The following is a 27,927-nucleotide window of genomic DNA, read 5'->3' as shown; positions in this document are numbered from 1 at the left end:
CTGTCAAAGGGGAGCTCGTCGGTACTAGTCTGATACTAGTTCAGGCTAACTTCAATGAATGGATTGCATGCAACTAGCACTTACATGGCCCTAATACTGTTTCGGGTCTAGCAAAGCGAACACTGCAAGACAATGCTTGCAAGACCCTTACCCTTGACAAGGCCAAACTTGGCCTATTAAGATGTCCCGTCCCGTCACGGTCCTGTGTTTTGGACTTTGATAACTCCCACACCTTCCGTCACCAGATCCAATCACTGCCCTTTGCAAGGCATACTTCTAGCCCCGAAAAGTTTCGTATGTGCAGTTCCATAAAGGAAAAGGTGGAGTGCATGGCTTGTGGATCTCGGACGTGGCCGACAAGAATGTCAGATCCACGGAAAGTGCGGCAATACACTGTCTTCTGGGTATATGGACTGCGACACGACGCGACGCAAGCCTCGCGCTCGGAGGTCTTGCTGTATTAGTAGCTACCTGACAGCGAACAATTACTTAATGGAAATACCAGAAGGCATATAGTTCATGGGATTGTCTGACATGAAACTTGTGCGGCACATGTTTCCAATGCCCTCAATCGCTAACTGAAGCAGTGAGGCAGTTTCAAGCAGTTTCAAACGGTCTCATGCAGATCCCACTATCACGAAAGTCGTCAGTAATCAGCCTCGACAACATGTCAGCGTCAGGTGGTAATTCCGCGGTAGAAGCCACCAACCGATCACTGTACGTAACGAATTCCAGTCATCAGACATACCTCAATAACGTGCTCGACTATAGACAAGACTCAGGTTGGAAAGAATTTGTCATGACTCGCAAAACGCGCGTAAGTAGTAACTTACGCATTTCAAAGCTTCGAAAATTCTTCTAGACACTCGAGATAGCGGGCGGGTCCATGCTTATTGTAATTTTCATTGCATAATTGTGCCCATTGTTCTTGTCCCTGCATACGATCGTACATAAAACATGTGCGCAGACTTGGCTGACCATGTGGCTTGACCGATTCGAAACAATCCGGACTGAATTTTTCTTTCTAGAAGCTTTCTCTTTCAAAGAATCCGGATGGAAGTTTTCGGCTTCAGGAATGCTTCGTCGGTCCGCTAAGGAATGTGGCGCCTCTCTTCTCTCGGTGTTCATACTCACCTTCATACGTGTGCATGAAGTTGTATCATGGAGATCTATCAAGAGGCGTTCGATAGTTCTGCGAACTACTGTTCGGTCGTCATCTGGACCGGGACCACTTCCGAAGTGCGTATAGTTCGTAGCCGTATATACATTTGTATCAAAATATTAATGTATAAGTTGGAGAATCAGCCCAAAAGCTTGAGTTTGACTCGTCAGAAGCTGAAAATGTAAGAAGAACGAAATTGTGGTTGGTTTAAAGTTGGCGGACCCACCCACGTGCTTTGTCTGTTCGCGCTTACTTGTCAATGCATTATTGAGTGGATCTGATTGGTTGACGGATATGACTTTGTAGTTTATCAACACCAAGACAAGCGTAAAACTAGAGCATATATAATATTCTCAACATTACAAAATTCTTTCTAGCGAGTTTCGCTGTTGTCGGAGATCTATCATTCTTCGCAGTGAGGGGTTCAATCGGCAAACTTTTCCGCCGTCGACAAAACAGAACATGTAACAAACAAACTCAATATCAAGCCGAAATCCTCCATAATCCGGAAGCAGCGGATATCTCAGACTCATTTTTTGTTTGATCTCTTCTCTTGGAAGAACTGTGTCTCGGTTCCTCACAGTAACTTCTCTTAACAAAGTTTTTAAAGAAACTTTTTTGCGCCAACAGGGCCATTGATTGTCAGATTTTCTGGGCTGATGAAATCATGACTTACACGGAGTCTGCGGCCTGAGGTTTCCGGTATTCCTTGGAAGTGTTTGTCGATAATCATCCTTGTCAGCGGCGGGTCTTGGCTGACCTTAGCACACCAAGGTTATACACGCTACAAGAAAAAGTAGAGGAATCTTATCTGTACAATATGGCTCTGTCCCTCATGGTTCGTAGCTACATATAAGGACAGTCTATAGACGCATGACGCAGTCTTGATATACAATACTGCGTATAAAGAGATCTTTGTAACCATGTTTCAAACTGATAAAGAACCGGTCCTTGAACAAAAATCGATCTTGTATATACCTCGTTATTGGCCGGTACTAACAAACTGCAGATAAACACGAAAAACACTACATGCAGCTAAACTATCTGAGTCAAACTCAGAGAGTTGTTACCTCGAGAACAGTTCAATTCCAAAAAGATGAAAATAAGATCATGGATCAACCGATGATGGCGTTTCTTATGGGCATCGTTTTAACCGATAAGCAATCGATCGATAAAGCGCCTTCACGTGATGACAATGTTTGAAAAATTACACTAATCTAACTTCAGTATAGCGCGTATAAAGTTATCCATTTTTAGATGCTGACACTTGAATCATCACTTCTCGATTTTCTCGTTCCAATAAAATTTATCCCAGTAAACAGAAAGAAATCCTTAGGGGAAAAAAAGGAGAGAGAAATGCAGAAAATATTCGCCCTCGGTTCAAATGGATCTGGTCAACTGGGTATAGGACACAGAGATGATGTCTCCGTGCCCACGGAATGTTTATTTGATGAGGATACCAAGACCAGTAATGAGAACAGTATCACGGCAAGTCAAGGAATAGGCGAAGGAAGAGAAAGAAAAGTGAAACGTATAGTCTGCGGTGGGAATCATACGATTATTTTATTGGAGGATGGAGCTGTCTATGCGGCTGGATTGAATGATGATTTGCGTTGTGGGGTTTGTATCTCTTCGAGGTTGGAGAGAAGGGATCAAGAGGGGAGTGAGAAGGAGGATGGTATACTCAGGCGCTTCAGACGTGTCAAGTTTCGGAGAAGAAGTACAGGGGCAGTTATTGATCGATTCAAGGATGTATGCGCTACTTGGTCTGCGACGTGTTTCATTGCTGTAACCAGCAGCAGCAACAATACCTGCGAAAAGGATGTTGTGATACCACTCGGATCAGGGGATAAAGGTGAATTAGGTCTTGGGCCAGGACGACGAAGTACAGCTCCTGCTTCTCGAGAGGTTGATGATAGTATCATCGATACTGATGACTATTTAATTCCCGATTTCCCGCCTCCAAACACGTACATCGAAGCGATAGGTAGTGGCACAAACCACGTCGTTGCTATATTATCGAACGGCGATGTCTATGGATGGGGAGCGTCAAGAAAGGGCCAACTCGGAACTGATTCAGAGCTAATCAAAAATAAGATCGTGTGGTCGCCTGTGAAGATTGCTTCAGCAGAGTTGCTGAAGGAAGAATTTATGCCGAGGAGTGTGAGTTGTGGGAGGGAGTTTACGTTTATGGGTGGCTATAAGAAGAATAAACCCTTGGAAGGAGGAGATGACAGTGCGGGATATATATATACAATCCTTGGGGTGGATGACAAATGGAATATCATGTCAGCCGCACCTTCGGTTCAGACATTGCAGAAAACTAGCCAGACTCAAAAACGATACGATGTATCGACGAGTTGGCATGGGATTTATTTACATAATACTCTTGACAACTCGGTCATCGCCTGGGGCCGCAATGATCGCGGTCAGTTGGGTCCCCATCAGCAACAGGAACATTCTCTAGTACGATGGGAATCCGTCGCCCAGTTCATGGCTGGTAGTGAACATACTGTTGCTGTCTTGTCTGATAACAGGACTGTTGTCTCTTGTGGATGGGGAGAGCATGGCAATTGTGGGTCTGATACGGATGATCATGGGAATGTGAAAGGGAGGTTGAGTCAGATTCGACTTCCTGATGACGCCTTGCACAATAATGAGGCGAAGGTTGTTCGAGTAGCCGCCGGTTGCGCCACCAGTTGGATCGTGGTTTCCTCATGACAGTACGATTCGCAAGTCCCGCACGAAGATGCTCAATCAAACAGACCCAAATTTCGTATCTGCACCATGTCAGTCTTTCGGAACTTAAATACGAAATAAAGCATACCTGTGACATTGGCTGCGTCGGTGGAATAGCTGTCCCAACGTCGCCATTGTTTTGTTGCCTATCAGACGACAGCGTTGGATAGTCGTCCGTCAGCGGTCTTGGACGGCCTTCATGATAAGCTCCCTACAAGCGCGATTAGCTTGCAACAGAATTTATCAGGAGTGTGGTACAAACCGGTTCAATATTCGAATCCCAGCCGAGAATATCCTGATCATTTGCCTCGTCATCCACCTGTTCATCCCACTGTCTATCGTCATCTGCTGGCACAAAAAGACTATCATGTATATCGGCCAATGCTGCTCTTGACGCAGCACTCGACATCAACTCTGGCTTCCGGGATGGTATGACTGGTCTGCTGGATGGTGGTATCGTAGTTCTTGCTGCCGATAAAGATGCGGAAGCCGTTGCAGCTGGGTGACTATTGGGAGGCTCAGACTGTACTGCTACACGTGTAGCGGCCAGTCTAGCCGAAAGCTGCGATGCTGCAGTCGACGCATCATCGTCGTTATCGGCCTCATCGACATCCCCACGTGTCATAAGCGTGAATTCTGATTCAATGCCATCTTCTGATGTGTAGGCAAGTTGCAGAGGTCGACAAGGACGGGTGTAACGTGCCGTAATTGACGTCTTCATCGTGTCTGCATGAATGACCGCTGCTTTGAAATCTTTAACGTTGATAGCAACATGTAGCCCGTCCTTGACAATGAATTCCTCAAAGTCTTTGGTGTCGATGGCCACGGACGTGTGGACCGGTTGTTTGAGGATTTCTTGAGATTGTCAGTCCAAGTATCCTGTACTCAGGAACGAAAAGAATATAAAATACCCTTCCCATCACTAATCTTATTAGTGAAACTTGTAAAAATTGCCTTGCCTGTATCGGGATAAATGTCCAATTGCTCTGCACTCGGACTAAAATGATCAATAATTTCTCTTAAAATCTTCGCCTGAACCTTCCACTGATTCTGTACCCGTGACTGGTCGAACAGGGCATGTTGCACAGAAACAGACTCATAGGTCAACTTATAAGATTTAATGACGCCTGCCCATGGTGATTAGATAGATTTAAAAGAGGTAGACAGATTATATACCTTGACCACATATCATCTGTATATGTAATCTACATTCGGCTTCATCCGGTGAGTCATGTAGCTCAACGTTGCAGCGTTCTACTGCGGTTTGCTTGTCGCGCGACTCGCCGGCTCGACCTTTGAATATTGAAAGCAATGCCTGCACCATATCAGCACCTCCAGCAGCAGTCTAGCATAAGAATATTGGGGGGTGGCATACCTTCAGATACATCTGACATGCAAATTTATCCCCATATCTCTGCCCTGAACTCTGCTGCACCCCGCGAGTACTAAATGTATACTCGGAGAAGAATTTCCCCGAGTCCAGGGTAAACGACGCATATGCCGTTTTAGCAGCATTCAGAGTACTCAATCGCAGCTAGTGCTGGGGTTAGGAATGTCTAGGTTATCGCCTTGGATGTTTTGCTCTTACCGAATCATATTCAGCCTCTATGGAGACGCTCTCGTTGAATTTACTCAGACACACCAATGCATCATGCAGCTCAAGTAAAGCGGGCGGTTTGAGAGAGAATGATAGCGTTGGCATTTTAACTTACTCTCTTCGTGAGCGCTGGCATGAGAAAATGAAGATTTAGAAAGACGTAAGGTCAACAAGATACATGCCCCACAGTGTGATATCCACCAATCAGACGCGTCTATCATACACGCTTTCCCGAAACGTCATGGCAGGACATGCCTGGCAGCCTTGTCAACTCTTTTCTTTCACCATAATCTTGAGTATCTGGCTGTAGCTGTCACGTCTTTACTGACAAATTACTGTGTCGAACATAGCTGGGCTCTCGGATGCAATGGTGGTCCTGAGCGGCGATGTGATTCTTATTATCTTGGACTTCTTGAGGGCACAAGTGGATCACAATACACTATTCCAATGTGCCTTGGTATCTAGATGGCTGGCAAAGCCGGCCTTATCCATACTTTATCAACTATATGACTCGTCCCCGGCATTTGGTGGTGGCACAGAAGATGAGTCCTTCAAACCGCGTGCCCTTGATTCCTCAAGGGTGCCGTCGTTGACTACGATACCAAAGAGCGCTTCAGAATCAGCTGCAACATTTCACAAATGGGTTCTCATGTGGCGGTCAATCATACTGTCGACCTCAGAGGGGAAGACATACTTGCCGTACTGTGATTACATTAGATACTTGGACTTGGATGATTTCAGGGAACTTTTGACGCATTTCGGATTCAAGAGCCGTATACGAGAGTACGTTATTCTTCTATGAAGTTTGAATCTTAAAGTGACGTGGTTGATCATTTGGATACAGTGATTTCTTTACTAGCGGAATTGGTGATCTCATATATCAGGATTATGAAAGCAAGGGGCATAAAAGACTTCGGTCTTCCAAAGAGGACCTCACCAACACGTCATGGGTCATTCAGAGAGTTGGTACATGTCAGTCACTGCAATGCATTGCTGTCAATTATAAGTCAAACGGTTCTGACAATTTGAAATAGTGATCACAGACAGAGCTCATAGGATCAAGGAACTGAGAGGCAACAGTAAGACACCAAGTCCTGATAGATCAACAACTGCATCACAAACCTATGCTGATGAATATCAGTATCTGGAAATTCTCTAAAGCAGTGGGCAGTTCATTTGCCCAGATTACAGACTCTTTATATCTGGAATGGGGCGGCATTTAGTGAAAGAGCCGACGAAAAGATCCGAGAGCATTGCCCAGACTTTAAAAGTCTTTCGGTTTTCAGATGGTAAATGCTCTTCTGAAATTGGCACCTCTTTCTCTGTTTGTGAAACGCAAACTCATCATACTCACAGGTTGGATCGTCCAGATCTTCAAGCAGATGCCGATGCTGAGCGCGTTTTGAACACCCTCCGGCCCAACTCGTTGGAGACTTTTGAAGTAATTAGTCTATCGTACATTGGGCAGCGGACCATTCTCGCTTTGGGTGCTCACCTGGACTCACTAACAAGACTGATATTGACAAATCTGTCCATCGAAGCTATTGCTCAGCTTCCAGCGCTTGGTCCACCTAGAGCCTTGAAGAAGCTCATACTGACGGATTCTCAACCTACTGCCCATGACGAATCATTCAACGAGACTCTTGCAGCCGTTGCTGGGTGGATCTCTCAGTGCGAAAGCTTGCGTCATTTGCAACTTCGAGATTTTATGGGAACTGAGGACGCGAGCCTTCTCGCAAAGGTGCTGGGTGATGATAGAATACGACTTGAATCACTTCAAATGAGGTGCTATTACACGACAAACAATGAGGATTTCCACCACGCACTATCGCTTCAAGGCGAATGTCTGCAGTCCCTTATCCTCCAACGTAAGCGCCACGCTCTCGTGCAAACCGAGGAAAGTCTGCTACAAGCAATCTGCAAATTGACCGAACTTCGGGAGCTGGATCTCAAAGAAGTCTCCGATTACTATACAGCGGGCCATGTCATGACCATGATGCCGTACTTGAAGAAATTGGAGCGATTCTCCGTCAATGGGCTAAGCTTTGATGATGATCTCTGGCCCTCCTTTCTTACATTGAAAAACTTGCGCTTCCTTGCAATTCACGCTTACAGCGAGTTTACGGCGGAGGGAATTTTGGATTTTGTCTCTCAACTCGGTCCAGGCAACCAAGGATTCCATCTGGTTATAACGAGCGCGGTAGCTGAGACCGCCATACTGCCTGACGCACAGCTTGTCATTCATGAAGCTCTTCTGCAGAACGTGAACGGGGCTTTTGATTATGAAGTTCTTATAGGTAAGTTCTGATGTCTTTTGCGTCATCCTCTACGGATTGCTAATTGTGACCGATAGAGTCGGATTCTGAGGATAGCTTTGTATCAGAGTAGCGTATGAGATAGGCATTACGCTCGGACTTGTGACCATAAATGAAATTAAATGCGCAATGCGATGTCAAATGTTTTCATGTTGTCCTGTTTCTCTTCGTAAATTTTGGCGTTGTTAGATGGACCCACTTCAATTACGCTAAAAATGGCTTAGCGTTTTGTCACGTCGCGTTGTCCGGCGCGTCCACATTCCCGCGTGTTTAATTAGTCCACTCGCCCTTGACTCTCAGCAGACACAAACATTGTACTTCACGCAATTGTAACATTGTCTAACGAGAAATCTACTTTCAAACAAGCATTTCCCTATCTTTACATCTTCATATGAATTCTTTCAACATAATCAGCTCATAATGTCGTCGGCAGCTCGAGCAAAGCTTGCCGAACTGAAGGCCCTTCGTGCCTCTGGCAAAAAAAGACTATCCACCTACGAAGTCGAAGACCAGGGATCTATATATGACGAAGTCGACGAAGAAGGTTACAAAAAGGTTGTTCGACAACGACTCGACGAGGACGACTTCGTTGTTGACGACAATGGCGAAGGATACGCAGATGATGGACGCGAAGTCTGGAATGAAGACCACATAGGGTATAGCGATAGCGAAGATGATGGTGACCTCCCGGCACGAGGGAAGGCAGCAAAGAGAAAGCGAGAAGAAGAAAATCAGCGGAAGGAGAAGATCAATAATGGTATCTCCAAGTATTTCAGTACGAGCAGTGCTTTAGCTGCGCCGAAGCCAAAGGTATGTACCTATCGATAGGCAGATCGGCGAAGTCAAGCTAACAATGTACTGAATAGCCTGTTGCAACGGCCGAAGATGAAGCCTTCATGGCCGATCTTCTAGGCGACGTTGATGCCAATATCCTGCCCTCACGAGTGCCAACTAAGAACATCATCAAGTCTGAGACACGCCGCAAAGTCCGTATTTTGTCACCTCCCCTCTCGGACAAATCTCAGAAAACAAAGCCTCGCATGAGAGGCAAAGGCGAGGATACTCCTATTCCACCCAAACAGGATGTCAACATTCCTGACTATGATGACGATGACGGCACATTGGCATTGGGTGGTGACGGTGATGAGAACATCCCAATGAGTGATGCAGCTCTCCCCTCATCTCCGATATCCAAGGCTGTTGAAAGAAAAGCCTTCAAGAGTGAGCAAGAAGCCATCAAAGAAGAGGAAGATGAGGATGATATGATGGACGTTGCTCAAGCTACTGGTCATCACGACAGCAAATCTTCTAGTGTGAACATGACAGGGAGCAAGCCTCCACCCAAGATCAAGAAACAATCGTACCCTTCGCCATCAAGTTCATCTCCGCCACGTGCTCCTGCTGAAGTGGAAGCTACCTGGGACAACGTGACAAGCAAACTCAACGTTCTCAGTAGCCCGGCAACCGAGAATGTCGGCTTTGGCAAAGTGCGAGCTCAGGATGTTATCGAAGAAGATGGCAGTGTTCAATTCTTCTGGCTTGATTATACAGAGGTCAATGGCACTCTGTGTCTCTTTGGCAAGGTCAAGAACAAGAAGACTGGCACCTATGTCAGTTCCTTTGTCAAGGTTGACAACATTCTTCGCAAACTCTTCTTCCTACCGCGTGAACACCGCATGAAAAACGGCCATATCACCGATGAAGAGGTCGATATGGAAGATGTCTACGAGGAAGTAGATAAAATGATGACCAAGCTCAAGGTGGGTATGCACAAGATCAAGCCATGCACCCGCAAATATGCCTTTGAGCTTCCAAACATTCCCAAAGAAGGAGATTACTTGAAGCTTCTTTACCCATATGACAAACCGGTTCTATCCATGGACACAACAGGCGAGACGTTCTCACATGTCTTCGGCACTAATACAGCACTCTTCGAACAATTTGTCTTGTGGAAACGTATAATGGGCCCTTGCTGGCTTAAGATTGGAGAAGCAGACTTTTCAGCAGCCGCCAACGCTTCATGGTGCAAGTTTGAATGTCAAGTCTCTAAGCCAAATACAATCACCACGATACCAGACTCCGAATTAGAGATGCCTCCTTTGACCTTGATGAGTTTGTCTTTCCGAACTCTGCTTAATGTTAAAGAAAACAAACAGGAGATCTTGGTCGCAAGTGCTCGTATCTATGAGAATGTCTCCCTGCCTGAGACCACCCCTCCAGAGAAGATGCCTTGCAAGACTTTCACAGTCATGCGTCCTTCAGGGACTTCTTATCCTATTGGTCTCGAGGCAGAAGTTAAGAAACAACGGGGCGTGTACATGTTGGAAAAGAACGAGCAATTCCTTCTCAGCAAGTTTCTCGCTCTGTTCGAGCGGATGGATCCCGATATCATCATGGGTCATCAGCTTCAAGAGGTTGATCTTGGAATCTTGCTAAATCGAATGAAAGAGAAGAAGACGCCAGGCTGGTCTCGAGTTGGTCGACTGAAGCGTACTGAATGGCCCAAGAACTTCAACAGAGGAGGCGGCTTCTTTGCTGACAGACATCTCATCGCTGGTCGAATGATGTGTGATCTCGCCAACGACATGGGCAAGGTATGTAAAGCGTTGTATCGATCGATAAGTCTAAAAAAACTAACACGAGCGATTTATGTAGTCTCTCATGGTTAAATGTCAGTCGTGGACATTGACCGAAATGTGCCAACTCTACTTAAATGATGATCACATCCGTAGTGAGCTTGATAATGAAGCTGCGCTGAAGACTTGGGCTACGACCAAGGAAGGCTTGATGAAATATGTGACGCACTGCGAGGCCGACACTTACTTCATCGCTGCACTAGTGATCCGCTTACAGATGCTTTCTCTGACCAAGGTCCTTACCAACTTGGCCGGTAACTCATGGGCAAGGACTCTCACTGGAACTCGCGCTGAGCGTAACGAGTACATTTTGCTCCATGAGTTCCACCGCAACAAATACATCTGCCCAGACAAATACTCGAACAGGCAGCACAAGGCCACCGAAGAGAAGATGGATGACGATGATGACTCCACTGATAAGAAAAAGAAGGAGAAGTATAAGGGAGGTCTCGTTTTTGAACCAGAGAAAGGACTTTACGATCGATATGTTCTTGTTATGGACTTCAACAGCTTGTATCCCAGTATCATTCAAGAGTTCAACATCTGCTTCACCACGGTCGACCGAAGCTCAACAGTAAGTACTATTTACCGAAAGCATTTGAACAAATGACTAATTATCTTCCAGGCCGAGAACGAAAATGAAGAGAAAGTCCCCGAAGTCCCTTCGTCTGACCAAGAACAAGGAATTCTACCCCGTCTCATTGCAAATTTGGTCACACGGCGTCGAGAGGTCAAGAAGCTGATGAAGGATAAAAGGGCGACAACTGAACAGCTAGCATTGTGGGATACCAAACAAATGGCCTTGAAGCTGACGGCCAACTCTATGTACGGTTGTTTGGGTTATACGCAATCTCGCTTCTATGCTCGTCCACTGGCCATGCTTACGACATTCAAAGGTCGTGAAATTCTTCGCAGTACGAAAGACCTTGCAGAATCAAAACAGCTACGAGTCATTTATGGTGATACCGATTCTGTCATGATCAATACCAATATGGACACAATCAGTGATGCTCTGAAAGTCGGCGAGGAGTTCAAGATGTCCGTCAATGAGCGCTACAAGCTTCTTGAGATTGACATTGATAACGTCTTCCGCCGTCTTCTCCTTCATGCTAAGAAGAAATATGCTGCTATTAACATGACTGAGGTCGATGGGAAATATATTGACAAGCTTGAAGTCAAGGGTCTCGACATGAAGCGTCGTGAATACTGTGCTCTGTCTAAGGAGGTGTCAAAGAGGCTTCTTGATGAGATTCTCTCGGGTGAAGACTCGGAAGTTGTCCTCAATAAAGTTCACGATTACCTGCGAGACATTGCTTCCCAGATGAGAGAATACAAAATTCCAGTACAAAAATATGTCATATATACAGTAAGTTTCTTGAACTATCGAAGTCTGATTGTGGACTAACAATATCTGAAGAAACTTTCCAAACGACCGGAAGAATATCCGAATAAAGAAAGCATGCCTCCTGCTCAGGTTGCTCTAAGAGAGATTGCTCGAGGAAAGACGATCCGACCAAACGACGTTATTGCATACGTTGTGACAAATGGCGACTCTGAGACAGCCAGTCTCCCGCCCCCGAAACGATCTTACGCTCCCCAGGATGTCATGAAGCCAGACTCGGAATTGAAACCTGACATAGAGTACTACCTGCTCAAGCAGATTTTCCCGCCGATTGAGCGTCTCTGCGCACCAATTCCCGGCACAGATCCTGTCCGTATTGCCGACTGCCTTGGACTAGACGTTCGAAAGTACCAGATTAATAGTTCTCGTTCAAATGCTCAACAAGATGCAGAAATTTACCCCTTGGAGTCTCAAATTCCCGACTCAGTACGCTTTGAACATGCAGCACGTCTAACTCTCCGATGTCGACACTGCGGCGCGTCTTCAGTCTTTGAAGGCTTGAGCTCATCCTCTAATATGTGCTCTCCACACGGTGTGGTATGCCCGAATGAAGCCTGCGGGAAAGTATTCTCGACAATCTCAATCATCGCACAGGTGGAAAGCCAGATTCGTGCACAGACGGCAAAGTACTACGAAGGTTGGCTTGTGTGTGATGATTCTTCCTGCGGCAATCGCACCAGACAAATGAGCGTCTATGGTCATCGCTGTCTAGGACCACGAGGACGTGCGGAAGGCTGTCTAGGCCGCATGAACTACGAGTACACCGAGAAACAAATGTACAACCAACTCCTCTACTTCGCTGGTCTGTGGGACGTCGACAAGGCCAAGTCAATTGCTGCTAAAGAGGCTGGCGAAGCTAAAGACAATATCCATGCTCTAGCTGAGTACAACCGGGCAAAGTTTGCTACTATCAAAGGGGTAGTGGACGGGTATTTGAAGAAGTGTGGCCGGCAATGGGTTGATATGGATACTTTGTTTAAATTCATGATGGCTTAGGATCGAGCGCCTGCAACATGTTATTGTGCATTCTAGTTTTGATTATTGGCGTTGAGGATACTGATTATGATGACCCCTGCTTTTGTTTTTGCTAAATGATAACTAATGCAGAGTTGATTGAATGGCATTGTATATAGCAAATCTATGCTTCGAGTGTTCAAGGTAAACAGAATCATCTCAATGTAATGTAGCGTAACGATACTTCTCTATCTATCAATCCTAGGCTTTGACATGAGTATACCAACCCTAACCCCGATATCCGCGGGGTTATTGCGGAATCGGCGTTACTAAATTTAAACCCCGCAATTGTACTTTTTTTCTCGAACCTCACCCGTGACAGCTTCAGACCAAAATAAACGACTGATCAATTGGCGGGGCACTATAATCGCATCTTGAAGCGACTAACATTACCTCGAATAGACTCTTGCAGTAATTGCAAGAACAACTACAGAGGAACAGTGTGTCTCGAGCTGCATACACCACAAAATCTTCATCCCAAGAGACAAAAGACATACAAAATGACAGACACTCCAATTCGCCTTACAGTCCTCATATCCGGCAACGGCAGCAATCTCCAAGCTGTGATCGACGAAATCGCCAAACCCACAGACTCCAAGCTCCCCAACACCCAGATCGTGCGCGTCCTTTCCAACCGCAAAACCGCCTATGGTCTCGAACGAGCCACCAAAGCCGGTATCCCCACAACATATCACAACCTCTTGAAATACAAGAAGGCGCACCCAGCAACACCAGAAGGCGTACAACTCGCAAGAGAAGAATATGATGAGGAATTGGCGCGATTAGTGATTGCTGATAAGCCTGATTTGGTGGCTTGTTTGGGGTTTATGCATGTTTTGTCGACGAGGTTTTTGGTGCCGTTGGAGGAAGAGGGGATTAGGATTGTGAACTTGCATCCTGCGTTGCCGGGGGCGTTTAATGGGGTTGTAAGTTTATCCTCTTCCCTTCTGGCGAGGCTTTTTACTGGATTGTTGGCTAACTACTTCGGCTCTCGCAGGATGCAATTGAGCGTGCTCACGCAGCTTGGCTGGAAGGAACTATCACCAAAAGTGGCGTAATGATACATAACGTGATTTCAGAAGTTGATATGGGACAACCTATCCTCGTCAAGGAAATTCCGTTCGTGAAAGGCGTCGATGAGGATTTGGGGAAGTTCAAGGAGAAGGTGCATAGTATCGAGTGGGGTGCTGTGATCGAAGGGTTGCAAATGACTATTGGTGAAGTTAGAGCGAAATGTTCTTCTTGATTATCAATCATCAATACGTCTTGCTACGTGCTGCGTCCGGTATGCAGAGAAAGTCTCGAATATAGCCCTCAAAGCTGAGCACATCAATGAACCTGAGACATATCTGGTCATCGCAAACCACGTTGCACAATTGGACTCTGGTTCGTCGCATAGCCGAAAATCGAAACGATCTGTCACGCGATTCTATCACTGTGCAGATGGCGGTGACGCGAAGCAAGGTGCAACTGTGGAAGTGAAGCAACTCGAAAACAAAATTACATCCACCTTTGATAATGAACAGGTAGAACAGTCTATGTTTCGCTATACGGAAGATTCAGACTCACACATGCGCTCGCCTACAAGAGGAAAATGAAGAGTTTGAGTTGACTCGAATCTTAATTCATGTACATATACTTTTTGAACGCATCTTGTCATGCATGCATACATATACGTTATTTTCTACGGAATCATATATACTAGCGCTCTTTATTCACGCCCGACGTATACTAATCAACAGGCTCAGCATCCACTTGATCTTCCAGGAATCGGTTCGTCTTCCAATTCCTTCCGAGACCGGTCTTGTGGATACTGCCGCTTGTCTACCATGTTCCAGGACTAATGCTGTCTGTCAGTATGCCATATATATCCAGACGGCCCTATAGGGACAGGATTTTATGTTCTTGCTAATTACGTCTGACATAATCTCCCCCGCCATTTACCTTGGAAACTCACCAGTGACTGATAGAGTCAGTACAAGATACAATGTCATCCGTGCTCATGAATAGCGAAATCGGTTTGAGTTTTTTAGTCCTGCCCACCCCCGTTTCAATGTTACGTCGATACTTATTCGTATTTATCTGGACAGCCGTATTAAGAGTTAGGGCTTGGTAGAAGCCCTAACCCTACAACCCATACTGACAACAATGAAGCACCCTATTCACTCAAGGCAAGCAGCCTATCACTATGCACCAATCAGTTAGTGAACTAGATAATCTTTCATCGCGTTATGTATGGCAACAGACTGCGTATCTGTTTTGCTTCTACCAGCAAAGAATGAAATCGGAGGCCGGCTGGACGCATGCATTACTTACCTAGGTAGGCAATTACTCTTTGCTAGTCAGTCAACCCCGACATGCAGAGTCGTCCATGGAGACATCCATGGATATACAGAGCTATAATATGAGAACTAAGGATTTCGGCAGTTGAGGATTGAGTCAATTGCCATTTTACGCAGAGATGAGTAGTAGTACTAACATTATCTCCGAATACCGCTCGGTGCCAGTTCGTACCTTATGCCTGGATTCAATCGGTGAGGGTGCTTTTGATTGTGGTTCAGTCTAGTCTGGTTGAATCCATCAACTTCATTGGGGCTACCCCAGGCCTATAGGTATAGAAACAAAATGATTATCTGCAGAATAAACTCACTCTGTATAGAACTGTTTCAAATGTCGCTGATCAGGTAGAATATGCTCCGAGATTATAAATCAAAGATATTCATCAGCTTGATGATTCCCGTCAAACTGTGAGACAAGGAGACATCTATGGATACAAAGAGGAGAAGAGAAGAAAGAAAGAAACGATTCGTAGTTTGATCGGGGGTGCCAAAAATGTCATGTTTAGTATCAGCATGTTGTAGATGCGTGTCATATCTTAGTAATCTATCTATGAGTAAGGTCGTACAAAGAAGGTGAATTCTCGAGGTAATAACTGAGCTCTTCCAGTTTTCGTATATGTACCTATATACCTATTCAAGCCCTAACTTCGGAGAACTTCGCCCGGAACTGTGGGAAAAAGGAAAGAGACACGAAGATTCTTCGAAGACAAGTAAAAAAAAAAAAAGCCCTAATGATCGACGCTTGGACGTCCTTCAATACTAATTGTATACGGTATATACGCGGATTCCAGTCAAACTGACTGCCAGAACACCACTACAGGCGGGATTCCGAGGTTGACACTTATGCAGACGAATTCCGTCTTGACAACAGTGTATACAGACAGAGTCACACAACGTTTGCTGCTGTACGACACATTCCTTGGTACGACTGCTGACATTATGGGCGAGATTTTCCGTTCTAGTGTCCTGTCACACGACGCGCGGGGGGCTGGTAAAGGGTGTGGCCACCGATGCCCTAACTGTCGACTGTTTGGGAGACTGCAGTACGGCGGTGGCTATTATTAGTCCCCAATTACTTTGGAGTTACGTGCTGTCATTGAATGCAGCGTTACTTCTAGTTACTTAAGAAACCAGATCATCCCTGCTCTCATCACCTGCTGATTGCTCTTCACTCGTCTAGCTGCGCTGAGGCTAATGCAAGCACCGACTAGTGATTTGCATCGACCCCGGTAAGTGTGTATGCCGATTGGGTCTGTCTTTTTCCCAGGAAAAAGAAAGAGAAAGACAAAATTAGATCTTTCTCTAGATACATGAATCAGACGAATCAGTGAGTCGATCAGCACCGCAGGATTGTCAAGCTAGTTCATGTACCTAAATAGCCAGGCTCATATTCTACATAGGTACGTCGATACCACGTAGGGTCGAGACGATCGATTGTCGGATCGTCGGATTTCTCCTCTGTGGACTTGTGAATAATGAAACCAGACCGAGTCCTATCGTGTTGTTGATCTTATCGTATATCGCAGCATGCGTAATTTTAGATGTAACAGTATGTCACAACCAGTTCACCCTACGCCTATTCTGGTTAGTAAAATATCACTCTATGCTTGAAAATAACTAGCTCGTATAGATTTGCTTTGCTGATTGGTTTACCAGCGGTATTCTATTTCCGGCTTCTGTTTTTGCTCCAACTGTGTTACCCCCAATTGACTTCCTCTTTTCATCCTTTTCTTTCTTCTTCTCGCTTTGTCTTTGGGAGGATCGCTGGTAAATATACTTCTTGGTTCTTTGACTGCTCCGTCTCCTCCGTTTATACCACGGAGTAGAATTCAGCCGAGGTGTCAACTGAGTGGCCCTGTTTTGAATGAGACAGATAGTGTTCAGTACATGCATTATCCTGCACCTAGTGTCCGGAGTACATTCATGTATTCTATTGATTGCTGTTCAGTATTAATAAGAACCTCTATTAATTAAAGAGAGGACCCTTTTACGCATGTCGAATGACAATTGTCCACTATATGGATCGACGCCGTGAACCGCCCCAGTTAATCGGCGGAGAGTCTAGAACCAGGCGCCTTGCAACAGTAACTACTATAGTAACCAACTCGTAAATACCACAGCTTTCTTCTTGTTATCTTCTTCTTTCTGCTTCAGGTCCACTGTTCTTTACAGGCAAAGAAGAAAACTCGAAACCGTGCGCACGAGGCTCTGTGAATCCACCCGGATATCGCCCTGTCTATCCCCGTCCCGCCGAGTCGCTCTCTCTTTGGAATGCATCATCTCAGATCCAATTTCCTTCTTGCTCTCGACAACAACAACGACAACAATACCAGACTCGGCCACTGACTTATAGCATCCTACCCATATATGATACAACTATTCTACCGTATTCTGAAATATACGTATCGTCAATTCATTCTCATGTCCTGCCGTCCCCTCCGCTTCGTCGTATGCCCTCTTCGCTCCCCCTCTCTCTCCTTGCCGGAGACAAGAAACGCCCTGGATAATTCGTCTCAAGTCTTCCGTTGACTTCCGAACAGCTGTCATGATTCTTTGTGTCATCTCAACTCAATCTTAGAATCAACGCATACACTGACAAACACCGCACGTCAACCTGCGGAGCATCCACGAACAACGCCGATTTCGCTTCTTTCTATCACTGCAACATAACCCATGACGCACGGAACTTGATTGAATTCAGAGCATTCACCAGGCTCAATTGCTTTAGATTTCGATCGAGCAAGAGAAACTTGACATGCAATAATCGAACAATAAGGCAATCATAAATTCCATGGCGCAACACTTCTTTCCCCATGGCTCGCCCAACGTTAGCTTTCCGGACGCGCATATGCCTGAATACAGCCAACCCGATTCATATCCGGCGTTTCCACTTCTGCTCGGCTCTGGTCATATTCCAGACCGTCTACTCTATTGGAACAACGATCGCAACCCGCAGGCTGGAATAGCTCCCATTCCTCGTCCAACGTTTCCCGTGCTTCAACAACAACAACAGCAGCTTCAACACCAAGGTCAATCACAACCACAGTTACCACCACAGCTTCAACAGCAGCAACCGATCCCTACGGAACCACGAAAACATAAGCGGACGCGGAGTGGATGTCTCACGTGTCGCAGTCGTCGGGTCAAGGTGAATACTGGGGTGAGGTGGAAAGCAGTTTGATTACAAGGCTAATCGGTTCACTATGTAGTGCGATGAGGGTCGCCCGGTATGCGAGAGTATGTTTCCATCTGGATTGATCAGCGGTATATGTCTGACCTTGTGTAGAATGTAAAAAGGGTAATCGACCCTGTGAATACCCTCAGCCCAACGCAAGAATCGCCAGTCGTACCAAATCTCGGAGACAGCTGTCACATGAGAGTATATCGTCAGATGAAGAGAATGTGGACCAGGGCGGGAGTCTGGGTGTGATTCCAGACGAGGATGAGACTGCAGAGCTACCTCGTAGCTTGCCCAAGATGTCTTCTGACTCGGTATCGGCTCAAAAGATGGGGGCGCACTCTCCGAGTAACAACAACTTTCGACCAAGAAATTCCTCCGAAACGTCTTCTGCCAGCAAAACGAAATCTTCATCACCGGCCTCGGATTGGGTGTCATCCTCTCAATCATCGACTTCTTCATCGGCCTTTCGACAGCACAGGAGTCGGTTTGTGCAACAACCAGCGCGCAATCTGCCGGATATCTTCAAGCACAAAAGGCTCAAGGATGATGTTCAATTCTTCCTGAACTATCACCAAAAAAGGATAAATCACCACCACTATTCCATGAATTATACGACTGACCTGTTTTTCCGAGGTACACTAATAGATTTGGCTCTTGAGTATGAGCCGTTGCTGTATGCAGTGGTGGGCTTTGCTGCGTATCACTATACCCTGGAAAATCCTCAGGGAAAACTGAACGACTTTTTGAAATTTTACAATCAATCAATCACATTGCTACGGAAATCTCTTGCATCCGGGGAAAAGCATAGCGAGGCTACATTAGCTACTATTCTCCAGCTGTCAACGTTTGAGGTGAGATTTCTTATCGATAGGCCCTCGGTTTTGTTCTTACTGACTAGTGTAGGAATCTATTGGAGACTTCATGAACCTTGTAGATCATCATCAAGCGGCTGATCAACTGGTCCACGAATTACTTACTCCGCAGTCGATCACAGAAACGAAGAATCATCGATATCTTTTTGTGTGGCATTGTCGATTCGACCTCGTAGCCTGCATTCTCGCCTCGAATGAGGCCATTCTAGAACGTGAATGGTACATGTCATTAGAGAAACATGATGCTGCTCTTGCGGCACAGAACCCGGACGATCACATTCTACAACTTTCAGCAATCATATCACGAGTGCGAATCTTAGCCCTAGAGTATGCATCCCTCTTTGCGAGACTATCGCATAAAGTCATCAGCCTTGAACAGTTTCATGAAGGGTACGATATTCTCAGCAGGGTCATTGAAGATATTTATCAATCCTTAAGAGCGTACGACAACTGCGAAGAAATCACCATGCCCAGACCAGCGGTACCTTTGCAAGGGCCAGAAGATATCTTAGATACGGATATGGTGTGTCGTTTCTACCGCGACTCGAAACATTACCTGAACTTCCTCTGGCCGGATTTGCTGTGCACAGAGCTCATGTTCAAATACCAGTCTCATCTAATCACAGGCCAACCTGACGGTGCGGAATTACAGACTATAGCGCTGCGTATTTGTCACCATGCCGAAGCTATTGCGCGATGGCCCGAGGTGGAGGTTGGCACGGATATCGCAGGACACAATTGGCTGATATTAACGGCAATGTTCCTACCACGAGATAATAAGCATATGCAGTGGAGTAGACGAATGTTTGCTCGGATAGAATTGAGCGGGTCAGTCCTCTCTCTCACACATACCGTCTCCAAACCTTTCTAACATCAGAATAGATACGTCTTCGCCCCTCGCGTGCGCCGCGCTTTAGCTGAATTTTGGAATGACCCTACCGTCGAAGAATGGTGGGATCCCACAGACGAGGAAGGATGTCCAAATATCATCAAAGAGATACGCAAACTGACGGAAGAGAGAACGACAAGTCCGCGTGATAATCTGAGAGAGGAAATTCGGGACTTGAAGACATTGTTTGCGAATATGCAATTGAGTCAGGGTGGTTCACCGGATTCGGGACCTAGTACGTAGTACGCAGGACGCAGTGCTATTAAACAATTACATATGATCATGTGGACGATGATTATGAGCATGTTGAAAAGTAACGGAGGGGTTCTGGTCATTTCGGGACTTAAGTATTTGCATGCTGTTTTTTGTGCAGATGGGTGGCTACGTTTCGATCATTTGGGCATGGTACTGGAACATAGCGACATTGAGCATGAGAGACTCCTTTCGGGATTTTGATTTCGTATCCTGAGTTTTTATACCAGGCATCTCATATCTGAGAGTACATACTAGCGAAAATAATCAAGGATAAATCCGAACACCATCCTTAACCCTAACCTCTCTCGCCAACACAACAGTCTCATACCCACCCACAATCTCCCCTTCCCCAGCATGAAGATACGTCGCATCAGAAACATCGTATTCCTCCCCCCAAGGCAAAGCATCAATATCAATCTCACTTTCTCTACCCAACAAACATTTCAACACCACCACAGCACCGGCTTTACTCATGACTACATTCCGTTCTTTACAGCGTTCGTCACAGACACATTCTATACATCCCTGTGGAGTGATGCAGGCACATGCTTCGATGCGACGGATTGCGCGTGAGAGTAAAGAGTCGATGAATTCGAAGGCTTTGAGGGCGATGCCGGAGCCTGAGGGGCCGCCTTTGGTGTCGTAGAAGGTTAGACGGGCCGGTCGTTGACGTCTGGGTGGTTCTAGTATATATTTTGATTTATCTGCGAGGGATGGTTTGGAGACGGTGGTTGAGCGGGTTGATGAGGTTTGAATGCGGAGATGGAGTGTTGTGTTGACTTCCTTCCTGGAAGATGAGGAGATGGCTTCATTAGCTCGTTTGAGGTTCTTGCCCAACTCCTTTTTAGCGACTTTACATTCCGTGCGCACATCACCCGGTAATGAGATTACGAACGTTGGAAATAATGAGAGGACTGCATGCTCAGCGGCATGTATAGCAGCCGCGATATTGAGTCTCCTCGATTCCAAGATCTCAAATGCTCGTTTCGGAACATCGAGCCACATCCCCTTCGTAAACGTGTCAATGGGCGGATTATCTACTTGAACTGCATCGAGGACACGACCGCGTTTATCGATTTTGAAGAATCCGTAGACGACGGCATGGATCTGGATTATGCCGTAGTATGCTCGTGCAGAAGGGCCAATGTGGCGGATGGCTTCGGTCTCGATAGGGTCAATATCTGTGTAGTCGCGTTGTTGGGTGTTCCAGTCTACTTGGACCTGAACGACACGCGCGAGACGTTTCTCAGGGTTAAGTTCACGGACTATGTACGTTTGGCCCTGGTGCATGAATATTCCGCCTTCGTAGATGGTGAAAAATGCTCGTGACGTTTCGACTTCTTCGAGGACAATGTTTCGATTGTGCGTAGTATCGACAACTGCAAAGGAACTGCCTTCCATGTCTCGAAGAGACACGAAATCTGACGGCTTTGGCCGAAACCGTTCATTGCAGTGATAGTATCCCAGAGCATCTTTGATAAGACGCGTAGATGCGAATTCTTCAAGTTGCTCGCCAAAGTAGGCTTTATCCTCCTCTGGTTTGAGAGGCATTTCAAACGCGGCGCATTGAACGTGGCCTTCCAGCACAAGTTCATTAGTCAGATCAACCTGTAACTCGCAATTCGGTTTGGTGAATATCTCATCTGGATTACTCATGTAGTGCTGATCGGTCGGAAATCCATCTCCGATCAGGACAGATAATGAATCCTTGTTTCGCCGACCAGCTCGTCCACTTTGTTGTCGTAGATTTGATATTGAAAAGGGGAACCCCAACGTTATCACCGCGTCCAAGGAGCCAATATCAACACCCAGTTCGAGTGCATTCGTAGCAACAACTCCCATCAGTTTTCCGTCAAACATTTCCTTTTCGATTTGACGGCGGTCCTGTGGACTGTAGCCACCACGATAACCCATGACGAGGTTCGCTACTTCCGGTCTTTCCAGGGTCTGAAATTCAGTGCGAACTGCTGCGAGGACTATCTCGCATTGCTTTCTTATCCTGCAGAACAGGATAACCCTAACTCCGCGCAGAACGAGCTGGCAGAACAACCGAGCTGCTTCAGCAATACTATCGCCTCGCCCTGAGGTAGGATCATGCGGATCTTTAAACGGCGTATTCCAACATATAAACTCCTTACGCCCAGCAGGCGAACCGTCAAAGTCAGTTAATCGAACATCATCCACTCCGAAAATAGTCTTCATATGTTCCTCGGGGTTGGCGACTGTCGCCGAACAGCTAATAAACCTAACACGCCGATTACCCACAGCAGCACATATCCTTCTCAATCGTCGCATGACAAAAGCGACATGAGATCCAAACAGACCATTATACGCATGTAGTTCATCAACAACCACAAATTTAAGATTTTGCAAGAATGTCCGCCACGAACCTTCTTGCGGAAGGATAGTAACGTGCAACATATCCGGGTTTGTGAAGATTATTCGGCCTTCGTCACGGATAGTGTTTCGCTCGTTCATAGGCGTATCTCCATCAAACGTCTCGACAATAACGTGGTCCAGCCCTTCCATGAAATTAAGCAACTCTTTCATACTCCGTCGCTGGTCTTGCGCAAGGGCTTTAGTAGGAAAAATATAAATCCCCCTACTATTCGGATCTCTCTCAAGTTCATGAAGCATGGGAACTTGATAGATCAACGACTTCCCCGAACTCGTCGACGTCGAAACAATAACATGATGACCGTCATATAAATTATTTATGGCTTCCGCTTGATGCGAATAAAACCGAGTAATCCCTTTAACATTATAGAGCGCATTAACCAGATTCTGCGAAAGCCGAAAGTGCAGATCCCCATACACCGCCGGCTGAGGATCAAACACTCTGTGACCATCGGGGACAATCTGAGCTGTATACCAATCCATTTTCTTGATATCGGTGATAATCTCGGCGATAGGTTTGCGTTCTTTTGGTATCTCATCTGGCAGTTTTCTTCCTCTTGCACCGTTTTGGGTATGTTGTTCTTCCCTCGCCGGTGGCAAGGGTATGACTTTTTCACTCTCCAAGTGCTCCACGGGATCTGTGCCTTCATCCTCACACTTGACCAAAAACGCATCAATAGCGTCCGAGAATTTCTTGTTTCGTTTCTCGATCAAATTGAGCATCTGCTTCTGACTGTAAACGGGCAGTTTCAGCTCATCGTTTCGAAGTCGTTTGGTAGGTCGCGTCGGTTCACCGGTTTTGCTATGCTGTACCTGTCGTCTGAGATCTTCATCCACAAACTCAAATAGCAATACATCCTTCGTTTCGGGTGGACCATCCTCCATAGCATCACCCAAAGTAGTAGGTGCAATATGCTCCTCAGGAATGAATCCCCCGCCCAAACTCGCACTTTTCACATTCATCAATTTATATTCATCCCTCTTCCCCCCACCTTCTTTAGTAGTATCATCCCCAACACCTAACACCTCAAGAACACCCTCATCAACAAACTCAAACCTCACAGCCCTCGGAATCAACACCTTGATTCTCGCAACATCCTCAACCGTCAACTCCCTCCCACCCATCTGAGCCTGGACAGTCGTCTTGATAGTCTCAAACGTAGTCGCGAGATGTTTCCGAGTACAACAAAACGTATATACCAAATTCAGCGCACGATGCGTTTGCGAGAGTTGTTTAAATACCTCCGGCCAAAGGGCGGAAGGTTTTCGTTTGGTATTGTTATTATCGGCGACATTGCGTTTGGGTTTGCGTGCTCTTTTGGATGACGAGGATGGGGTTTTCGTTCTAGATGGATCAGTGAGCGGATCAATCAAGTCACCGCCGACGACAGCTGATGATGCAGTCTGCTCCTTCTCCTCGATCGCAGACATATCATTTTCGTTACAAAAACAGAATAATCAATCAGCTCATCCCCACGTTCAATCTTGCCATGACCTTCTTCACAAGCATAACGGATAAGAACTAAAGTCCAAGTCTAAAATCGCGAAAATAAGTACGCGTGGTCACGTGAGTCATTAAGCCCATATCAACCAATAAGATCTGATCTAAACGCTAAGCTAAGGACTCTTCTTTTGCCACGATTTAAAGATTCAGCCTATTTTAGTAGAAAATTTAAAGTATTTTGTGTAACTGGCACTAGTGAAATAGCTTAATTATTTTCCGGTACGTACGTATGTATGTATAAGTTACTAGTTTAGTTTGAAGTATCTAGGTACTTTCAACTAGGGCTTGGGTTACACTTCGATACCTATGTACGATGTACTTACTCATTCCGAGCATATCAGACTCACAATACCGTTCAATCTATTCATTGTCGGTAATGATGAATGGAATTGACGCGATGCATGAAGTGGCGATAAGAGAGATAGGAAACTCGAGAGCGAAGAAGAGAAGAAAATATGAATTGGTCTGGGGAGCTTGATGAACCATTGCAACATAACACATACATAAATAATCAGCAAGAGAAGAGGGCGGGGGATAAGAAAAGCCAATGGTTTAGTCGAAAACTAGACGCATAAACAAAAAGCAACGCCAATATTCACAAGTTTAAAAAAAAAAAGAAGCAAAATGCAACAAAACTCATTTGGCATGCAATCGAGCAACTAACCGATCCCCCTATTTTCCTCTTTGCTCTTTCTTTCCCTCATCGCCGTGTATCCATTCTCTGATGTTCCCGTCTCATGTATATAGGTCGAAAGGGATAGAGAGAGATAGAAATAGAAAAGACAGAAATGAGCTGCCCGAAACGGAGTAAATTCGACTCATCCTCCTTCCCTCTTCTGCGTAGAATAAGGAGACTCAACCAAAGCCAGAGGTGTGGTATCATAAATGAAAACATCTTTCAACAGAATCAAGAAAAGAAGAAAATGAAAACATATGGAGATAGAGGAAAGGATGCACATAAAACAAAGGGTAAGAAACAAGAGGGGGGGGGGAATATAATCATGGTAGACAGACACATTTGACAGATGTGATGACTTGAGATGATATGTGATACAACAGCAAGAAAGCTGTCATTCTATTTCTTTTGTTCCGTTTCACTGATAAGAATCGCGAGATTGGTTGTTTGGGGCTAAGGAAAGATTCAGCCGTCAGCACCACGACGCGAGACGATTTCATTGCAATAATAATCCGTGGGATCCATCTGCGATGCCCTTGTATGGTAATAATCCAAGGCGAAAGGCAAGAGAAGACTGTCAGGCTGAAATGGCGAGCAGCTACTTACGTTGCTGGTACACCTGGTTGTTCTGAGCATAAGGCGAGTGAGGGTAGTTGCCGTACATCTGGCCGTTACCCTGAGGGTAGACCATGCCACCGGCACCGCCAGGAGCGTATTGACCAGGTACTTGGTTCTCGGCAGGCTGATAACCAATTGGAGGTAATTGAGGTCGGACACCGCCAGCGTAGCTGGGTGGTTGTCCTCCTTGAGAAGGATCAGGAGGAGCACCACCTTCAACCTGACCAGCCTGGGCCTGGGCTTGGGCAGCAGCTTGGCGTTCCCGCTCCTCTGCAGCTTTACGCTGGTTTTCCTCCTCCTTCTTGCGAGCTTTCCATTCCTTGCGGATTTCTTTGAACTCTGTTTTGAAAAACTGTTAGTCGAGTCCAGGGTAAGACGGAAAGTATCCATAAGCAAATAAGAGGACGAGATGGTTGAGGTAGTGCAAGCTTAAATAATTAGCGTTGACGCCGGTGGCAGCGCTACTGTGATACCCGCGTGCCCTAGCTGTGTAACCCGACTAAGTATGCGGGCGTCACACTAGCCTCCTTTGAGCACTATGCGACTAGCATATATACATCGTTTCGATTTATGATTACGTCGAATAAAGAAAGGAAAAAGAAAAAAAAAAGAAATCAACATACCTTCGGGTGTTCGCTTATTCCCATGCGACTGCATGGTAACGTGCGCATTAAGATGGTTCAATGTACCGTATGCCTTCTCACAGCCATTCCATCCACATTTGTACATACGCTCAATTTCTTCGTAACGACGACGTGGGCGCTTGTGTTGCTGAGCACCGGGAATAGGGACGAAGGAATATACCTATAACCAGAAAAAAAAAACAAGTCGAGGTTAGCCACATAAATCAGACGACCGCAAAAACAAAACAAAAAAAAAAAAAGACGCGACATGCCAGAAGAAATTGAACTTCTTCCGACAATGGGCCGCCCCAGGAATGACATGCACGATCGTTTATTGATTTGACAGGATTTTCTATCGTTCCAGTTTTTCTCATCCGTCTTCTCCTTTTTTTTCTCACTTGACAATAAGAAAGATCGTGCGCCAAAACCAAACGAACGTACCTGACCTGGGCGCGGCCCTGCAGTCGCAGCAGGGGAGGCAGAACCAACCGTTGGAGGAGCAGGAGAGCTATAAGGGCCCTGCATGGGATGTTGCTGATGAGGGTATCCATGCGACCACTCTGGGCGCGCATACATCTGTGGAGGAGGGTGTCCCTGGTATTGAGACATGTCGTGGCCCTGGGGTTGGTAGGGCGAATAGGGCGGCGGGTAAGTTGGGCTAGAGGCCGCAATGGATGGATCTATAGGGAGGTCCGCGTCAGACTTCAAGTTCGACTGATTGCGATGGTCATCATTCTTTCCATCGTTCAGGGTGGTAGACGAACTGGTTGCTTGAGCCATGACTGGCGCACCCGAGTATGTACGTGTATGCGGGCTGACGAGCAAGAAAGTCGAGAGTCGGGACGTGCGGAGAACGGTCCAAAGATGCTGAAGTTGCACAGTTCAGAATATGCGACGACTAGCGGCAAACCTGATCGCGCGTAATCAGATGCGGACCTTTCAACAAAGTGCCTTTTTTGAAAAAATCAAAAGTCCTTGCTCTCACACAGCGAGACAAGAAACCACGCGCGTACCTTTCAAAGTAGAATAAACTACTCGAGCTTCCCCCCAATTGACCGTGCCACAAACGCAGTTGTGGTGGTGGTGGTGGTGTTGTTGTTTTGTACAAACGCGAAAGTCACTAAGAAACTAGAACAGACGCGACGGCCAAAAACAAGCGTTCACGGATCACGACAAGACAAGACAAACGCTGTCTGATGGGGATTTAAACCAAGCTCGGGTGATTCGACGCGGTCGCCAGTCTAAGAAAGGCACGGACGACAGGCGATTTGTTATGATAACGAGCCTTGGGGATCCTCTTTTTGGGGAAGAGAAAGCAGCGAGGCTTAATCCGACTTTAGTCGCCTTTTTTAGGGTGACCACTGAACTGACCAGACGGGAATGCTTTGCAGTTTGTACGTAGTTTGCGGCGGGTGGGCGAGCAACTTTGTACTAGTCCGGTGTAGTCTTGGTGCTAGTTGTGCGTAGTACCAGCACGAGGGGGGGGGGAGAAGGTACACCCAGTGAGAGAAAAAAACCGGGCTTGACCACAAGTGGGATAAGGCAGCGTAAGTTTGAAAATGAGACCGGGACTTGATCCTGGATAGGTAACTGGTCCAAGTCCTGGGACGAGGGTAACTGGATTCGGGATTTTTGCCAGGGCCCACGGGTAGTTGGAGATTAAAAGTTGGCAACCGGCTGACTTTGGTGGTACTGTAATTTTCGCCCG

The 27,927-nt window shown here is 46.2% G+C and overlaps 8 protein-coding genes across 10 annotated transcripts, besides 1 other annotated feature; 5 read left to right on the top strand and 3 right to left on the bottom strand.

Annotated features, from left to right (window-relative positions):
• Positions 1–2,272: 2,272 nt before the first annotated feature.
• Positions 2,273–3,883, top strand: TSTA_037900 (alpha-tubulin suppressor protein Aats1, putative; the record flags this gene model as incomplete). Its single annotated transcript, XM_002480965.1, has 2 exons — positions 2,273–2,359; positions 2,489–3,883. 2 exons carry the CDS (start codon positions 2,273–2,275, stop codon positions 3,881–3,883), a joined length of 1,482 nt encoding a protein of 493 aa, XP_002481010.1.
• Positions 3,843–5,603, bottom strand: TSTA_037890 (DNA repair protein rad9, putative; the record flags this gene model as incomplete). The annotated part of the gene is made up of 7 exons (XM_002480964.1): positions 3,843–3,942; positions 3,990–4,112; positions 4,164–4,756; positions 4,813–5,028; positions 5,078–5,216; positions 5,277–5,435; positions 5,490–5,603. The coding sequence occupies 7 exons, from the start codon at positions 5,601–5,603 to the stop codon at positions 3,916–3,918; spliced, it is 1,371 nt and encodes a 456-aa protein (XP_002481009.1). The 3' UTR covers positions 3,843–3,915.
• A 178-nt stretch (positions 5,604–5,781) lies between these two features.
• Positions 5,782–7,806, top strand: TSTA_037880 (uncharacterized protein; the record flags this gene model as incomplete). The annotated part of the gene is made up of 4 exons (XM_002480963.1): positions 5,782–6,281; positions 6,343–6,512; positions 6,640–6,787; positions 6,855–7,806. Exons 1-4 carry the CDS (start codon positions 5,866–5,868, stop codon positions 7,804–7,806), a joined length of 1,686 nt encoding a protein of 561 aa, XP_002481008.1. The 5' UTR covers positions 5,782–5,865.
• Positions 7,807–8,233: 427 nt separating this feature from the next.
• TSTA_037870 (DNA polymerase alpha catalytic subunit, putative) lies at positions 8,234–12,985 on the top strand (the record flags this gene model as incomplete). The annotated part of the gene is made up of 5 exons (XM_002480962.1): positions 8,234–8,623; positions 8,680–10,407; positions 10,469–11,023; positions 11,075–11,815; positions 11,867–12,985. 5 exons carry the CDS (start codon positions 8,234–8,236, stop codon positions 12,845–12,847), a joined length of 4,395 nt encoding a protein of 1,464 aa, XP_002481007.1. The 3' UTR covers positions 12,848–12,985.
• A 220-nt stretch (positions 12,986–13,205) lies between these two features.
• Positions 13,206–14,533, top strand: TSTA_037860 (phosphoribosylglycinamide formyltransferase, putative). Its single transcript, XM_002480961.1, has 2 exons — positions 13,206–13,791; positions 13,863–14,533. The coding sequence occupies exons 1-2, from the start codon at positions 13,366–13,368 to the stop codon at positions 14,109–14,111; spliced, it is 675 nt and encodes a 224-aa protein (XP_002481006.1). The 5' UTR covers positions 13,206–13,365; the 3' UTR covers positions 14,112–14,533.
• Positions 14,534–17,995: 3,462 nt separating this feature from the next.
• On the top strand, positions 17,996–20,634 carry TSTA_037850 (C6 finger domain protein, putative; the record flags this gene model as incomplete). Its single annotated transcript, XM_002480960.1, has 5 exons — positions 17,996–18,352; positions 18,414–18,441; positions 18,491–19,236; positions 19,289–20,085; positions 20,140–20,634. 5 exons carry the CDS (start codon positions 17,996–17,998, stop codon positions 20,387–20,389), a joined length of 2,178 nt encoding a protein of 725 aa, XP_002481005.1. The 3' UTR covers positions 20,390–20,634.
• Positions 18,203–18,278: a microsatellite.
• Positions 20,635–20,665: 31 nt separating the features above from the next.
• TSTA_037840 (DEAD/DEAH box helicase, putative) lies at positions 20,666–24,229 on the bottom strand (the record flags this gene model as incomplete). Of its 2 annotated transcripts, XM_002480959.1 has the most annotated exons (2): positions 20,666–21,188; positions 21,297–24,229. In XM_002480959.1, the coding sequence occupies 2 exons, from the start codon at positions 24,227–24,229 to the stop codon at positions 20,666–20,668; spliced, it is 3,456 nt and encodes a 1,151-aa protein (XP_002481004.1). The 2 variants fall into 2 exon arrangements, with proteins under 2 accessions (XP_002481004.1, XP_002481003.1); XM_002480958.1 differs by having other exon boundaries at positions 20,666–24,229.
• A 391-nt stretch (positions 24,230–24,620) lies between these two features.
• Positions 24,621–27,575, bottom strand: TSTA_037830 (C2H2 transcription factor (Con7), putative). 2 transcript variants are annotated; one of them, XM_002480956.1, is made up of 5 exons: positions 27,233–27,575; positions 26,984–27,129; positions 26,709–26,899; positions 26,220–26,400; positions 24,621–25,935 (listed from the first exon to the last, which is right to left on the bottom strand). In XM_002480956.1, exons 2-5 carry the CDS (start codon positions 26,997–26,999, stop codon positions 25,577–25,579), a joined length of 747 nt encoding a protein of 248 aa, XP_002481001.1. In that variant the 5' UTR covers positions 27,000–27,129; positions 27,233–27,575; the 3' UTR covers positions 24,621–25,576. The 2 variants fall into 2 exon arrangements, with proteins under 2 accessions (XP_002481001.1, XP_002481002.1); XM_002480957.1 differs by lacking the exons at positions 26,984–27,129; positions 27,233–27,575 and having other exon boundaries at positions 26,709–26,955.
• Positions 27,576–27,927: the final 352 nt, after the last annotated feature.

This window comes from Talaromyces stipitatus, genomic scaffold (assembly GCF_000003125.1).
Source record: "Talaromyces stipitatus ATCC 10500 scf_1105507295541 genomic scaffold, whole genome shotgun sequence".
Lineage (NCBI taxonomy): Eukaryota > Fungi > Ascomycota > Eurotiomycetes > Eurotiales > Trichocomaceae > Talaromyces > Talaromyces stipitatus.
Note: the sequence above shows the minus strand (reverse complement) of the source record. Positions and strands in the feature narration are given on the sequence as shown.